This window comes from Lytechinus variegatus, chromosome 7 (genome assembly GCF_018143015.1).
Source record: "Lytechinus variegatus isolate NC3 chromosome 7, Lvar_3.0, whole genome shotgun sequence".
Classification (NCBI taxonomy): Eukaryota; Metazoa; Echinodermata; class Echinoidea; order Temnopleuroida; family Toxopneustidae; genus Lytechinus; species Lytechinus variegatus.
In genome coordinates, this window is record NC_054746.1 from 3,847,817 (window position 1) to 3,864,845 (window position 17,029).

The 17,029-nt window shown below is 34.5% G+C and overlaps 1 protein-coding gene across 5 annotated transcripts in view; it reads left to right on the forward strand.

Moving 5' to 3' along the window:
• Positions 1-17,029, forward strand: part of LOC121418240 (tubulin polyglutamylase TTLL5-like) — a 116,283-nt gene that overhangs the window by 1,634 nt on the left and 97,620 nt on the right. For all 5 annotated transcript variants that reach the window (XM_041611992.1, XM_041611989.1, XM_041611993.1 and 2 more), the window contains exons 2-8: positions 8,571-8,817; positions 11,502-11,611; positions 13,514-13,596; positions 14,231-14,337; positions 14,821-14,884; positions 15,948-16,014; positions 16,604-16,686. In XM_041611992.1, the coding sequence (XP_041467926.1) occupies positions 8,627-8,817; positions 11,502-11,611; positions 13,514-13,596; positions 14,231-14,337; positions 14,821-14,884; positions 15,948-16,014; positions 16,604-16,686 (705 nt within the window). In that variant the 5' untranslated portion in view covers positions 8,571-8,626. The remainder of the gene's footprint in view (positions 1-8,570; positions 8,818-11,501; positions 11,612-13,513; positions 13,597-14,230; positions 14,338-14,820; positions 14,885-15,947; positions 16,015-16,603; positions 16,687-17,029) is intronic.

The window sequence follows — 17,029 nt, forward strand, 5'->3', positions numbered from 1 at the left end:
ATACACGTCTAGATAAAGTGGGAAGTCAGTGAGACACTCCTTTACTCTGAGTATGAAGTCTTGGCGGAGGTGGTCAAGAGCGGAGCAAGATCCAACAAAATGTTCAACTGTCTCATCATATGAGTCGCAAAGGGGGCAGGTACGAGTGGAGGACTTTCCCAATGTGTGGAGGCGACAGTGAGTGAGATATGTGGATGAGAGTAGCTGGGCTCTCACAATGAGTGCGAAACGGATTACAGGAGAATGTGAGGACTTCGGATAAAGGAGATTAACTGAGGGTGGTATGTGATCAATCCAGAACTTGAGAGTTGACTTCACACGGATGCCCTGGGCAACGAGATCATTGACGGCAGTGTAGATCTTGTACTTAATCAATTTCTTAAAGGTGGAGTAAGGAAGTGGTTTCAAGATAGTACTGTGAAGATCAGGGAGGTCATACTTTCTCAACGTATCCTGGATGACTTGGATAGTTGGAGTCCATGCTCCGAGAGCTGCCAGAAATGTCCGGTATTCGAAGCGGTTGTGGTCCAGATTGGAGAGTTGGCCGAAAAGGAGCAATCTATCGAGATCTATCTGGATGGAGAGAGGCAAGAGGTTGGTGAGAAGATATACAATCTCGTCCGCCGCTGTTATTGGGACTCCAAGAACCCTCTTAAATAGATGCAATTGGGCTTTGTCGAGTTTCTGTAGCATGGATTTAGTGAGTTTAATAATAGGAGCGCCATGCAACATCCTAGGATGTAGCAGTGGCGGATGTTGCATACTAACCTCGCACAACGCATGTGGTTTCATAGTGGACTTTGACGTTTTCATTCATCACACGAATGTGAGGGAATAAAAAACGCCAAACGTTTCAGTATTTCTCCACTAATGATTTCTTTTTAATAGTTTTAGTTTTTTTAAAAAAAATGAATTGGAAATTATTTATAAAACTGTTTTTATCGCTTACCTCCAAGTCTCAACCAGGATACTCCGTTCGATCCGTCCTTAATACTGCGGTGGAAAGTACGCAAACAACAATCGAAAAGCAATTTTTCGTATCGAACATTCTCAATTCAAGTCGTCAGCGCGTAATAGGAAATTGTACCAAAAATCAACAGGTTGCATCTCATGTATATACTTATTGGTAAAGTACGCCATCTTTTGACAAGATGATGATGAAAGTGGATTGAAAATAAAATAATGCTGATCGCCTAGAATGCAGCTAGCTTGCAACACCGTAAACAAAGGTACGGTAGGCACTTAAGAACCAAGTTTGAAAGGACACTCGTAAAATTATGTCACTCTCGCGATGAATATTCATTAGATCCTGGTCGTGCGTGTTCAATACAAACTCTCTGCATGCATGCACTCGGTGTGTATTGAACACGCACGACCACGATCTAATGAATATTCATCGGCGAGAGTGACATAATTTTACGAGTATCCTTTCAAACTTGGTTCTTAAGTGCCTACCGGCTTGGTGAATAATATCAAGAGGCATCTACGTGAAGATCACGAAAATTGCTCTTATTTTATTAAAACAAACAACAAAGAGAATTCAACAAACGATCCATATGGTTCGGTAAGTGTTATAGAAAAATTATAAGTCATAGCTATGATGTAAAGTCATAGTTATTTTAGTAAAAATGGTGTGAAAGATTCGCGTGCACCAGGTGCATATGAATCCTTCACACACGAGACGATTTGAAACCATGAGTGGGTTTCTTGTAGACCTAATGGTGGCTGCAAGAAGCGCAGCCACCATTAGGGGACTTGCAATGCAAAATCCCCCCTTCGGGGCTTTTCAATTTTTGTCTTTAATGAATAAAAATTTTGAAAATTATAGTGACCAGAGTGCAAATTTATATTCCCTCTTGGCATCAATTGCCAAAAAACAGAGAAAAATGAAGTTAAAAGGAACAAAAACAGTGACTTACCTCGGCTGTCGCGCAAATTCACTTCCCCGTTTTATCCGATCTTAAGTACATAAACATATGACCATTGAGTCCCCTGTACAGATCGCGCTAGAACTTCGGTCTCTGTATTTGGTGAGTGAAGCGAACGAAGTTCAGCTGAACAACCAACAAAACAGAGACCGAAGCTTTTGGTCTAGGTTTCTTGCACCCATGGGTTCAAAGCATCTCGCGTGCGAAGGAATATCAGTCGTATGCACGCGACACACACGACACAGTTAAAGTTTGCTGGGCTTTTGCCCACATAAAATATTACTTAAAATTTTATATATCACATTCTGCTATGACACTTACCGAATCATTTAGATCCTTCCGTGACTTCTCCTTGAAGTTTCTTTTAAAAACATGTATATTTTCTTGATCTACATGTACATGTTTAGTGAAGATTTTACGGAGATGAAATCTGCTCAGCGCGGATATCAATTTTCGCCTAAAGAGGGCGCGCGATTTATATTCATATCAAAGACACGACAAGGGAAAGACTAGGCACCTACACTACTTCTACACGCAAATCGACGCAAGGCATTACGCGAAGTCCGTGAAGTGTCCAATCTTTTCATTGTATAGACTTTGGGATACCGTATACGTATTATTGACGTTCGTTAAAGCTTGTACTGCTGGTTTCTTTCCAGGCACGTATATTATTTTCATTTTTTTTATTAGTCATCTTTTTAATTCATTGCAAATAAGTGTTATCATCACCAATAATAATCTTTATTTATGTTTTTGAAGGTATTTCATTCATTGATGCTCATAATTAGTAAATTAATTATAAGGATTGCGCATTCAAAGAATTCTATACAGTTATAAAATTACCGAGGAGCTGAATCAAGGTTGTGAAATTATTAGCCCCACCAATGGGCTTCCTTGTATTTCCGTGGAAGAGACAAGCTTTCGACTTTCGAGGCCGACTTAAGCGAAATTTGCTTTTTTTTAATGATTATGATTTTGAAATAATTTCCTATTTGTTACCCCCATTGCTACTTACCAGCAAGAGCCCAGGTGCGTAGCGAGAAGGAGTTTCGTCAAATATTACTTCAGCAATGAAGCGATGTTTGCCGACTACTTCAAAATCCAGGGTCAAACACGGTCTATTGTACGAGGTTAGTACATACTAACCTCGTACAATGTGTGAGTGGGTTTCTTCCACTCATTCTACAAGGTTATGATATAACACACTGGGCACTCGCTGCCAGCGGCACGTGCACAGTGCGGCACCTAGTAAAGAAACCTTGCGTGCTCTGCATTTCCACTCACGCACTCGGCTGCATGCATTATTTGTATACTGCCGCACACAGAAAAGTCAAGCCATAGAAGTCGTGTGTTATGGACACCAGAAGTGGGATCGCAGTACAAAGACAGATATTCATTTAAAAATCTGACCTAAATGGTGGAAAAATAATGAACTTTGGGCACTTCATGTGACGGCCTAAAAATGAAGCCTTTTTCATCAAAATCCCCAAACATTCGTGTGCAGAGTGAATGGGTGTGCATACATGTACATTGGGTACCTTTTTTTTTCATTCTGAAAATGACTGCCCAAGGTTTTTTCCACGAAAATTCTTTTTTTCTTTCAAATTTGTACAAGATATTTGGTACACTTAATTCATAATAATATAAGGAACATTATACGAAAGATTTTGTGAAATAAAAAGAAATTTATATTAACTCAAATTGTCAGGTGTACAGACTTGGAGACCACCATTATATGTGACCAAAAAAATTGAAAATTATCACTTATCAACAAATTTGGTGTCATTTTAAGGCTCTTAAAAAGACCTTTCAATTGATACAAAGAACTCTAATATTCATCAAGGAATTATAAAGTTATTTCAATTTAATTATATATATTTAATATATTCATCCAATTTTGTTGCCATTGTCTTAATGTAAACTCAATGGAATACATAATCAATTTTTGTCACTATTTTATGATCATTTTGTGACCATTTCGAACCCAAGTCTCCAGCAGGCTCTAAATTCTTTGTTTTTGAGCCCTTAAAAGTAAACTGGGTGTTGTGGCGTGCGCCTGTAATCCAAGCTGTGGGGAAGTTACAAATTGATGCAGAGGGTCCGAGGTTCGAGCCCTGGTCACGTCTTTCGAATGGTGATGTTAAAGGTCGGTCCCAGACGTAAATAATCATATCTGATTGATACACGTCTGACAAAACTCAAATACACACACACACACACAATTTGGTATCAGTGAAAGAAAGCTCAATTGATGTGTAATCGTGTAACTTTGTAATTTTTTTTCTAATTGTGTGTACAATAATTTCTTCTAATTGATTCTAATTAATTATGCAAAATAATAATTACTTGCCTACTTTTTTTGCCAAAAAAAAATGAAGGTGATTATGATAGATCATAATGTATTATAATTCATTTGGCATCAAAATAGCATCATGTGAAGGTACATGTAATTTTGTTCATGAATTTTTTGGGAGTATTGTTTTTGTAATTTCTAATGTACCGGTATTTCTTTGTTTTTCAGATATAAATTACAAGCTTTTTTTAAACTTCAGTATTGTATACATGTACACGTATTTACAGGATCTTTTTGATGTACCAGTATGAAAATCATCATTCCTTTTGTACTTTGTATCCTGTGCTGTTTTCTGATGTATTTGATTGTTTCTTCAATTCCTTATGTATTTTATTGTTTCAACAATTTGTTATACATGAAATATGTAGCTTTTGATTTAAAAGACCAGGCATTTGATGATAATTTTTTATGAGGGATGAGCAGCTGAGTTTTAAATATGTATGTAGCATTGTTATTCATAAAAAGGAAATAAAGAAGGATACATGAAAATTAAGCTTTGATATATTTTATCAGTTTTCAATGCATTTCTTAGATTTTGTAATTGTATACATACTACGAAGGCCCTGTTTGAGCTCCCTTTTTTTTAAAGAGAAATAAATTCAGATTCTTGAGTGAAATCACTGGACATATACTTCCATACTATTATGAAACAGGCCTCTACAAAATTTTTTTTCGTCACTTGCCCTGTTGGGCAAGTGATGAAAAAATTTGCTTGCCCGATAGAAAAAACTGCTTGCCCGATTTTTAAAATATTTTTTTCATTATGACGGCACTATTATTTTTATTAAGGTATACAAAATAACAATTGAGAATCATGTCCAGTATAAAAGAACACATTAAAAAGGATATTTTCAGCAACGTAGGCTTGAGTCTTAACGTTTATTTTGGAGAAAAAAAAATCGATATTTTATGGGCATTTAAGGTTTTAAAAAACCCTTCAACAAAAGTTGCTAATATTTCATATTTTGCATCTTTAAATCCACGAAATGGCTACCTGCTTACCATATTTCCTTAGAATTGCTTTCATTTACCGTAGTTGGAAACTATAAAGAAAGCCAGTGAAAAATGTTCAGCTCTTTATTGTTCAGCTCTTAATTAGTTGGAAACCATCAAGTCTTTACTTCATCATTTTATGATGTTGCACTCTGTCAATAATTTTTATCTACATGTTTTCACATGCTACTTTTTTTCTATTTTGAGGAATACCTGTTCACTTATTAATGAATTATTACTAACATTGTTTAATATTGTATGATTTTTAAGTAATTTTTTCACTATATGCTTAGAATCTTGGGTGTGGGTGTGTGTGCGTGTGTTTGTGTGGGTGTGACTGTGAGTTGAACTTTGATATAAATGAATTCAATATCTAATTTCTACTTCGCCTATTCCAGTACAATAACCTGTACTCGGCCATGTAATAAAGGCCCACATACCCTAACTTTTCCTGAAGTTCTTTGAAAACGCAGACTTCTACGAAAATTGCATTTCTCTATGGGGGAGTCTAAATTCGGTGAGAATGTATTCATTAATAACTTAAATATACATGACATTGAAGAAATCATCAAACTTTATTGGAAGTTTTGAATAATATACCCGAAATGTAAACTCTGTCTGAAACAGAAAATCACCATATTTGAGGCCTTTACTGAGCGAATTGTCCCCCAGAGCTCTGGCAGAGAGACAGAGCTCAGACTGGCTAGCTAGTATGCGCACGTGCGTGAGCCTCCCGCCGGCCTTGTAAAATGGAGCTTTGTTTGATGATTTATTGTCTGATATTTACCTAATCCCCTCAAAAAGGGAAACAAATGAATTTTAAGTTATAATTAACAAATACGGCAAGTTATTTTGGATGTTAATAGGCCGTTTTGAAAAGCAAAGCCGAATGACAACTCACCAACGCGAGGTTACTCGACTCTGTGATTTATTTCCTGTGTAATTCTAATTCTTTTATCACAGAATTGTGATATCGGAAGGGGGAAAATGTGCATTAGAAATTGCACATGGTGGTATTCATAATGGACCCCTATACTACATTCAACTGTTTCCCGGACATTGCGTTGATTTTTTTCATACCTGGTACCATGTGTATGGAAATACGTGGTACAGAAAAAATAACGCAATTTCGGAATTTGAAACTACGCGACTCGCTATTTTTTAAGGCTTATTCATGATTTTGAGTGTGGATTTTGGATGATTTATGGAAAAACGAGGTACGGTACAGAAAAAAAGACCCAACAACCACTTGCCCGATCGGGCAATTGACTTTGAGAAGTGCTTGCCCGCACGTCATTTTCACTTGCCCCGGGCAAGCGGGTTTGTCGCGCCCTGATGAAACAAAACAACTGAATCGGCACGAATTTGTGGAAAAGAACTTTATGATCCAAACTTACCAATCTCCCCATTTATAAACTTGAAAGGCACCAAATTATTAGTTGACAAAAGAAAAGGAAACAAGTGGTCTTTATCTTAAAAAAAAACAGATATCAAAGCTCTAAACAACAACAAAAACAGACATCAAAGCTTCAGACAAATACTCAAAACAAGAGAAACACAAGTGACACAAAAACTTGTACAAATTCCATCCCCATTTTCCAGTTATAATACACAACCCCCACCTGCACCCCTCATGAAAAAAATAGAAAAGAAAAAAAAGAATAAAATCAATAAAATAGAAAAAATAAAATAGAAAAAATGATCAATAAATACAGGACTTTGACCCATGTGGAAATGAAATATTCTTTCCTCTGAATTTTCATTTATTTTCTTAATTTTTGCATTTATAAAAAGTAACATTTACGATATTCCCCTTTTAAAAGCAAATCCAGTCCCCAAATAATGACACATGATTGAAAAGTTTCCATACAGTATATATTTTTTTCTACAAAAGGAAAAAAAAACTATAGATTTGCATTTTAATTTTTAAAAAGTCAAAATTGATATTCCACTTTCAAAAGCAAACCCAGTTTCCAAATGATGAAACATGATTGAACAATCAACCACCTTGTCTCTTGAGTAACATAAACTTGGGAGGAAAATATATTTTTGTGACAAAATGTATGTATTAAAATCAATATCAGAATAATAATCTACGGCATAATGACAGAAATTTTCAGAAAAAGGCACAAGATTATCAAGTAACAAACAATTTAAGATCCAGTTCAATCCAGCATGAATAATTCGCTATTGACCGCTCCCATCACCCAGCCCACCGCATCGGGCAGCTCAACTGCCGAGAGACCGGCGGTGACAAGGGTAGCTTGCAACTCTTATATCTGGCCTGTGTGTTGATAGAAATGGTTCATCTTTTTAATATTTTGCAGATCAATAGTAACACAAAGACTAGGTATCCTTGTGTTTCTACTGACCATCACAAAATTTTGATCATTTATGCAGCCCAAAATTTGATGAACTTTCAAGTGGCGAAATCCATACTTCACAGGCGAGTATTTAAACTTACATGAAAAAAGGCATAAGATCGCATGCCACTATGTGCGCATGCTCAGTTAACTCCATTTTCGAGGAGAGCCTGACGGAAGCAATGCCACTTGCAGCAAAACTGGGCACGGCCAGTGCAGCCAAAACCAGCACTTGCGATGCGGCGGCATTCACACCTACCTACAATATGTAGAGTCTAGGTACGGTATGTGGAAAAAAATGAAAATCAAATATCAATAAATTTGGTGTCATTGATAGCTCTTAAAATGAAAAATTATAGGTGTACATGTAGGCCTAGATGATGCAAGAATCAGACTATCAATCAATTGCAGATTTGCAATACTACAAATACATGATTTTTAACTGATTTTTTAACCTTAAAATTGCCTTGTAATCAATCAGAAGTTTCTTGCAACACTACCGTGTACTCTGCATATGACAACAAATGTTCGCCCTGAAGCATCCCTTGCTGGGTTGTACAGGACTCAGAACATCTTGTCACCCTGGGTTTATCAGTTTAATCAATCGTCAGTTTTGTTGCAAATAAGTGAAAAGTATGTGATATACATTGTAGTAGTACATTTCCTACCGGTATTTGTAATGTTCTTTGATATAAATTCTTATTATAGGAATGTGAAAGAATGTCATGTCTGGCAGTAATTTATGGTAATAATTGATAAATATGTTATACATGTACACCATCTTCAGACCATTGGTACTAATTGGTGGTGGGTTGATGACATACCCGGTACAGCTCATAAAAAACATTGTATTAAACGTTGTATCATTATTGTTGTTATTCTTTTCTTCTGTATATACTTTTAAACTGTTTCTTTTCTTCTTTCTATAAACAGATAATACAGCTGTACACTCCTTTTTTGCACTAATGGACTAGGCACTTTGAATTAACATGGCATCCAGTGTATCATCTGATAATGATGATGATTATGATTCAGATGTCACATGCGGGAGCAGTGACACAGATGATAAAGATTCCTATGACAGTGGGAACTCCTCAAATGATGCTGACACAGGCAATGATGAGAGTGAAGAGGAGAGCGAGGATGATGACGATAACGATGATGATGACGGGAGATCAGGGTAAGTACATGTCATCATGTACCTTAAAGAGATGCGAAACCTTGGGAACAAATAGGCTTGTGTCGAAACAGATAAATCAAAGAATAAGAACAAAGAAAGTTTGAGAAAAATCTGACAAATAATGCAAAAGTTACAAGCATTTGATTATTGCAATCACTAATGCTATGGAGATCCTCTCACTGGCAATGCGACAAGGATGTGTGATGTCACATGTGAACAACTTTCCCTTTGATGGACTATAAAATACTCCCAATATGTCTATTTTTGCTTTTTCTTAAGGTGATACAAACTCTTTATCCATGTTGTATTTTTTTTAGTCTATATTACATACCCTCCTAAAAAAAGAACACATGATCTACTGATAAGATGTGATAAAAGAGGCAGTTTAAGTGAAATATATAATAAAGTAATGGGGAGAGTTGTTGACATCACACATCTTTGTTGCATTGCCAATGTGAGGATCTCCATAGAATTAGTTATCGCATTATTCAAATGCTCATTGATTTCTCATTATTTGTCCGATTTTTCTCAAACTTTCGTTGACGATGGTTGATCTGATTCTTTGATTTTTCTGTTTTCACACAAGCTATCTTATTCCAAAGGTTTCTTTCTCCATTAAGAATTAGAAAAATGTATTTATCTTAATCATTTTGGAAGAAGTGAAGAAGAACACAGGATGGCTCTTTCATGGCAATCTTAAGAAGTTTTAGATTACAATTGCTCATTAAATTTCCATGTATTATGGTAATTTACAAAGGTAGATAAAACTGTTTTGTACTGACGTCCATGATGTAATACCTTGAATGCTTCACTTATTGAAGCTAAGATTTAGGTAATTGTATCCTAAGTGTCTTTTGAATATAGCTAGAGATCTACATGCATTAGATTTTTAGCTCATCCGGCCGGAAGGGCAAGATGACCTTATGCCGTGGCGTGGCGTCCGTCGTCTGTCATCCGTCTACAATTTAAAATGCTACTACTTCGCCATTTCAAGTCCGATTTCAATTGTGTTTGCTTTATATGATAGCACTAGGTGGGGCATTCAAAACTTCTACATAGAATTTTGAAATTCATTAAATATGCTAATTTATGCACATTTTTCGAAATTGACAAAAAATGCTACTTCTTTATTTGTTGACCGATCTTGAATTTTTTGCTTCCATGTGGTATAGCTTCATGAGGTTCACCAATCTTCTACACAGAATTTTGACATTTTGACCAGAACAATTTTTATGCTAATTTATGCGAAATTGATTTATGCATATTTTTAAAAATTCACATAAAATGCTTCTTTATTTGTTGACCGATTTTGATTTTTTTTCTTCCATCTGGTAGAGCTTCATGAGGTTCACCAATCTTGTACACAGAATTTTGTAATTTTCAGTACAAAATTACTTATGCTAATTTATGCAAAATTTATTCAGAAATCACAGAAAATGCCTCTTTTCTATTTGTTGACAGACTTTGATATTTTTTCTTCCGTCCGGTAGAACTCCATGAGGCCCACCAAACTTCTACACAGAATTTTGAAAATTTTATGTCAATTTATGCAAAATTTATTCAGAAATCACAGAAAATTCTTCTTCTTTATTTGTTGACAGATTTTGATTTTTTTCTTCCATCTGGTAGAGCTGCATGAGGTTCACCAAACTTGTACTCAAAATTTTGAAATTTTGTCTGGAAAATTATTTATTCTAATTTATGCAAAATTTATTCATAAATCATAAAAAATGTTTTTTCTTCTTCATTTGTTGATCAATTTCAGTTTTGTTTGCTTTATATGATAGCTCGAGGTGGTGATACAAAATTTAAACATAGAATTTTGAAACTCATTGAATCTGCTATTTATTCATATATTTTCAAAACTCACAAAAATTGCTTACTTATTTGTTGATTGATTTTGGTTATTTTTGTTCCATCTGAGAGCTACATTAGGTTCACCAAGGTTCTACACAGAGTTAAGAAACTTTGACTAGATAATAATTAATACTTAATTCATATGAAATTTATTCATAGATCACAAAAAAATGCTTTTATGTCATTTCTTCATCAATTTCAATTCTACATTCCAATTTATGTCACCAATATGATTCACTATAGTGTCAACTGGGCTGAAATTAAAATTGTGTTGCGAGATGCGGGATGAGCTCCACATCATTGGTGTGCTAGTTTAGCTTATGCTGTGGTGTGGCATGAAGGTCCATTATGGTAAAGCAAAGCCGCCTATTGATTTTGGCGTGGGCGGAGACATTGTTGCCATGGTAACAAGAGTTTTTGTCTCGCCCACCAGAGGTGAAAGCGAGATGTCGTATTCTGATAGCAGGTTTAACTTAAACTCTGGTTTAAAGTTGTGGTTTAAGTATGGATAGCCAAATGTTACATAAATCACTAATATATATATCATATTTCAGCTCATTTGGCTCTCAAAACATTCATAATTGTCTAGGAAGTATAAATAGATTATTGTCTTTACCATCGATGGATCAGGAAAGAGTACAGTAAACCTAAAAGCGTTCAAATTATTTTAAAAACAATTTATTCTTTTGGCTTCCCATACTTAAGCCACAATTTTAAACCTGAGTTTAAGTTAAACTTGACTTCAGAATACAGGCCCTGGTTGTTTCCATTATGTCCATACTGTAGTCTCACAATCCACTTTCATATTTTTTTCTTATTGTAAATAGAGAAAAGCTTGAGAATGTAATGTGGTGTGGGCCAAAGAAGAATCTTCCTGTGTTGGTGTTCAGACCTGAGTGTAATTTCACCAAAGTCAAGCGACTATATGCAACAGGAGGTGAGATGTCACTTGCTATTCTTTTTTTCCCCCTATTTTCTTTAAAATCCCAGATGTTTGTAATTTACATCAATAGTCTACCATTGGCTTTTACTGATCTCGAATGCAAAGTACATGTGTACAATGCTACTTTGAACACTAACCTACATTTATATGTTTAAAATTATAAATTGAGTATATTTCAATTCAATTTATTTAATTCAATCATGGTTTATTTCGTATAAAAAACAATACATGTTACAAAGCCAGAAGGCTGAAATTTACATGTTTACAATAAAACGTTCACAAGCCATGGATAAATTAAAAGCAAACAATTACAATTTACAATGTACATGGATAACAAATAAATTTCAAAGAGCTAGTGTACATAAAAATTCATTAAATATAATAAAATAGAATGAAAAAAGAAATACAATATTAAAAAGTGATGAATATTAGACAATTGAAAATTCAAATATCAATTGGATTGAAATGGAGACTAAAACAATGGCAAACATTTGAGTTGATTTCAAGGGTATGAAAAGAAAAATTTATTTAGAATTTAGTAAATCAATGAAATATGGTATTGCACTTTTTCTAAAGCGATCTGATTTGCATTTTAACTGAGCAAAGTTTGGAACCCACCTTAATGAGATTGAGACATTTTTCCTTTTTGGTAGTAAATTTCATATGTAAATTTCAGAATGATAATTGTATTCATCTCCTCAAGAGATCTAACAGATTTAATAAGATGGATATTGATGACGCCTAATAATAGTAGGTACAGTACATACACGTAACTTCATGTGTTATTGTACAGTGCATCAACAAATGAGCTCACTTCATCGAGCAGGCATCCTTGAAGTGCATTGTTGTTACTAATAGCTAATGTAATCAATGAATCTATTGACATTGGATTGTGGCTCCAAACCATCTACTCCAGGACACCACCTGTCCTTTGTTCTGTACCCTGCTACTGCAAAGAGTCCATTGTTCACCTGTAGTGTCCAAACTCTTCCTTGGTCAGATCCTATTCAGACCGTGATGCCTAGTGAAAGCTTCATTAAAAAGATACCATATTGTAATTAGATCTCCTAAACCACATATAAAGCTGTTTGTGTGATAGACTTGTGCAATGGTGTTTTTTCAGGTTTGCAACATATATGTGATAAATGTTATTGTTAAAAAAATCATGAGATTTTTTTTTAGAAAGGTGATTAGGGCAAGTACAAGATATCATTCATGTATTCAGAGCTGCCAAGTAGTACTGATTTTCAGTATTTAGTACTGAAAAATGAAAAGAATACTGATTGTTTCATTTAAAATACTGATTTCTAAAGTTTTAGTTGTATGTGTGGTCCTATGGTATTTTTTTTTAAATACTGATTGCCTCACCGAAATACTGAAATTTTCTTTTTGAGGTTGGCAGCTCTGTGTATTGGGCATTGTGAGATTCTAAACTTCTGAAAAATTCTTTTGAAATCATTTGGATTTGTGTGCTTAGTATGATACATAACCTACATGTATATGTACAAAAATAACATTGTTGTTAATATGGCATTTTACCGTGTATTAAATGTTTTATGAACAAAAATGTACCACCTTATGTATGGGACCACAAAATAAAGATTTTTTTTTTCAAAATAAAGTTCAAGTTGAAATACTCTGAAATTATCAAAACTGTCATCATCAACATGTTCATGTATACATCAAGTCAATGGATAAATGTATTCAAATCATTGAGACATTCAAATCATTCAACTCATTCAGACATTTACAGGTGAACCAAAAAGCATGTAGTATGAACTAGAATTACCTTATGGAATAAGATACATATTTTCATGCATAAAAGTATATTTATTCATTATTTTGATATTAACTTCTAGAATGGTTTGTTCTTTTTTAATCCATACATCTACACAGAAAAGCACCATCTTGCCTATAAGATAGTTCGTACAGACTGCAGAGTGATCAGACAGCTTCTACACAAACATGGGTTTCATGAGGTTAGTTTGTGGTGTTGCTATGGATACCAGACAATGCACTTTTATTTCTTCAGTGGTTGTAATTATGAATATTAGATGGGATTGAACTTTGAAGTTGGGAGAAATTAAATGAATTGGAATTGAATGTACAAGTTGGTATGAAGTAGAATTTTTTTTTATTGACAATAGATTCTATCATACAAGATAGACTTTATTCGTAAACATGGGTAAATTGCATTTCAACACCTTCATCTTCTCTTTCTTTGTTTTCCTTCCTTCCTTTGTTTGTTTGTTTTTTTCTTTCTTTCTTTCTTTCTTTCTTTATTTCTTCCTTCCTTCCTTCCTTCTTTCTTTCTTTCTTTGGAATACTTGAAAAGTATTGATATATATTTTTCTATTTCAAATGTGATTTTATAATGGATATTTATGCATCCTTGAAAATGTAGAGTCGTATTTGATTAAAAATGAATAATTTTCTTTCACTTTTCATTGACCCATCCTAAAAAAAAACTTTGAATTAGTAGAGGCTTAACTTCAAACCTTTGCCATTTTATGTTCATGGTATTGATTTTTTATTTGTCACGTGTTTTCAATCAGCAATGTATTTCTTTTTATATATATATATATATATATATATATATGTATGTATATTCAGGTTCATCCGAACAGCTCTGATTTCAACTTGATGTGGATTGGTTCTCATGTTAAACCATACACGTTGAGAAGCTTTACTGACTTTCAGAAAATCAACCATTTTCCAAGGTAATCTTGTGGGCCAATTTTGTTTGGCTGCTATATTTCATGCAATTCTTTACGGGGGGGGGGGGGGGGGGTCAGGACTTCAAGTTTCAAGTTAGCCTCACAAAAGATGTATTTACTGACATAGCAGCACATTTCGCTCATTGCATTACCTATTGAAAGTAATCTTGTTAGAGCTTCTTTAGAGCCCCCTTCTCTATTAAAAGAGATAGATATTTTTAATTGCACCAAAGATTTATATATCTGTATTTATGCTTATACTGATTATTTACTTAATGGTGGCTACATTAAAATTCATAGTCTCTTTTAGGACTTCATTGTAAAAATGCTCTTCCTTTGATAAAGTATAAAGTTTTGATATTGTCATAAAATGTTATAATTTCAGTCTTTATATTTGTGTATCTTTCTGGGAATTTCAATCCCTTATCTGTATTGTTATTTCTTTAGTATTAATTTCATTAAATTTGTTTTTCTTTTCAATACCAGGTCCTATGAAATTACTAGAAAAGACAGATTGTACAAAAACTTTCAACGTATGCAACATGCAAAGGTATGAACTATCAGAATTTCTTTCATAAAATGCAAAGGTCATTTATTCATTAAGTTTGTTCTCCAAGATATTCTCTAAAACCATGATTAGTGGTATTAACCTTATATGAGTTTGATAATAAACTCATTCTGAAGTTTTCATTGGATGTTGAATTAATCAATTTTGTATGTATGTTTAGAATTCCCCCAAAAATGCAATTTGAAAGAAAAATTAATATCTTTAATGATAATTATTACCTTAACTCTTTGCCCTCCACCTACAGAATTAATCCTGTGCCACATTAATTCAAGGTGCAACCTTAAGCGGGGTTTAGCATGGACTATGCTAATCCAGCTCACAATTGCTTTTGATTGGTTTATTGTAAAGAAAAGCTTTGTGTTCACACAGTACAATGCGATGCATGCATCACTATTTTGTATGTGTGTATGAACAATAGACTTAATCCAATCTGTGTGTATTGAGAATGAAATGTGACTTTAGTCGAAGTTGACAGCCCCCTGTATGTGACTCCAGTTGAACAAACTGGGCAAAGGGTTAATATCAGTATCTAAAAAAAGATCCATATAACAGACATGTCGACCGTTCCCTTTTTAGAGTATTTGTTCCTCTTTTTTGCTATAAATACACCAATACTCTTTTTGTATTATTTGTTACCCTTTTTTTTCTGATCATGGAGTATGTATTACACACAGTGCGTGACACTAGCGCCGGTCGGACAGTCCCAGACTGGTAAAAGTAACTGTCGGGCCAGTTACTTGTTTAAATGAAGAAAAGAACGAGTTAATTCTTGCCTACGAGCACATGTTTCAAAGGGTGCATTATCAAGTTTCAAGCATAGTCATTTCACATGTTTTTTCACCGATCTCACTACCACAGGCTGGCAATTGTTATGTTGAGGTACAGTTTTAAGAGTACTCTTTTTTGTCAAAAATATACCTTTCTTTCCTTTTAAGAATACTTTTTTGGTTGTAGAAGGTTGGCAGGTCTGATGTAATGGCTCTAACATCTTTTTTTCAAGTTGGTATTAATTTTGAGACTTTGTATCTTGTGTTGCTCCTTGCAGGGTGCCCGCCATTTTGATTTCTTGCCGCAAACCTTCTGCACTCCTTCGGAGTTTGATGACTTAGTGGGTATGTTTCTTCTTTTGTATGAAACATATCACTTGTTGATGTGTTACACTCTAAAAGTAGTTTCCTTTCTATTGGTTTTATTCTTATAAATTTTACGTGGCAAGAGACATGAAAATATCCATCTTGATGTATACTTTTTGCAAAATTTACAAAATTGAAGTACTTTCTAATTTCTACCTTGTCAAACTGATAAAACTATCAGTATTCAAAATGTATGAACAATGTATTATGTATACTGTTTTGCAATATGTTTGTAGATATATACTTGTATATGTATATTACAAAACAGTTTGCCATGTTCTATGCAGTATGTATACAATGGTGCTTAAGAGTTAGCGAACCCCACCAGAAAAAGAATGAAAGTTCTGCCATACTAAAGACCGGTGATAAAGTATGACACTCAATAAAGTTTGTTTCTCTGGGTTCGCCGAACATTGCAGTGTTGTTGCCTACATTCAACGCTCGGCATGGAGAGCATTTTTGTGGTGGGGTTCGCAAACTTTTGAGCACACTGTAAATTGCTCTTCAATACTATCCAATCTCTCATTTGGTAATATTGTAAACACTTAATCATTTCTATCTTTGCTAGCTGCACATAACAAAGAAAGAGGAACGTGGATTGTTAAACCAGTAGCTTCATCCAGAGGAAGGGGAATCTTCCTTGTCAATAGTGTAAGTTACTCACCTGTGGTAATGGATGACTAAAACAAGATTTGCTCCGGCGACAATTGCTCCGGGCTTAATTTTGTCTAAGATGTAGGGTTACGGTTGCAATAGGGTTTTATCTAAGGTTTAGGGTAAGGAATGGTGTTAAACCCAGGGTTGAAGTTGGTCATCCGATTAGTGTGTGGAATTCAGAGTGAAGCAATTGTCAGCAGGGCTAATTTCATGGAACTGTGATCATGACCTGAAAGAGTATGAACATGATTCAATAAAATGTCCACTATTATTAAAGAATTTGTGTTTTGAAAAAATATGTGCTTATGGCAAAAAAATGTAGAAATGCTGAGAAGTT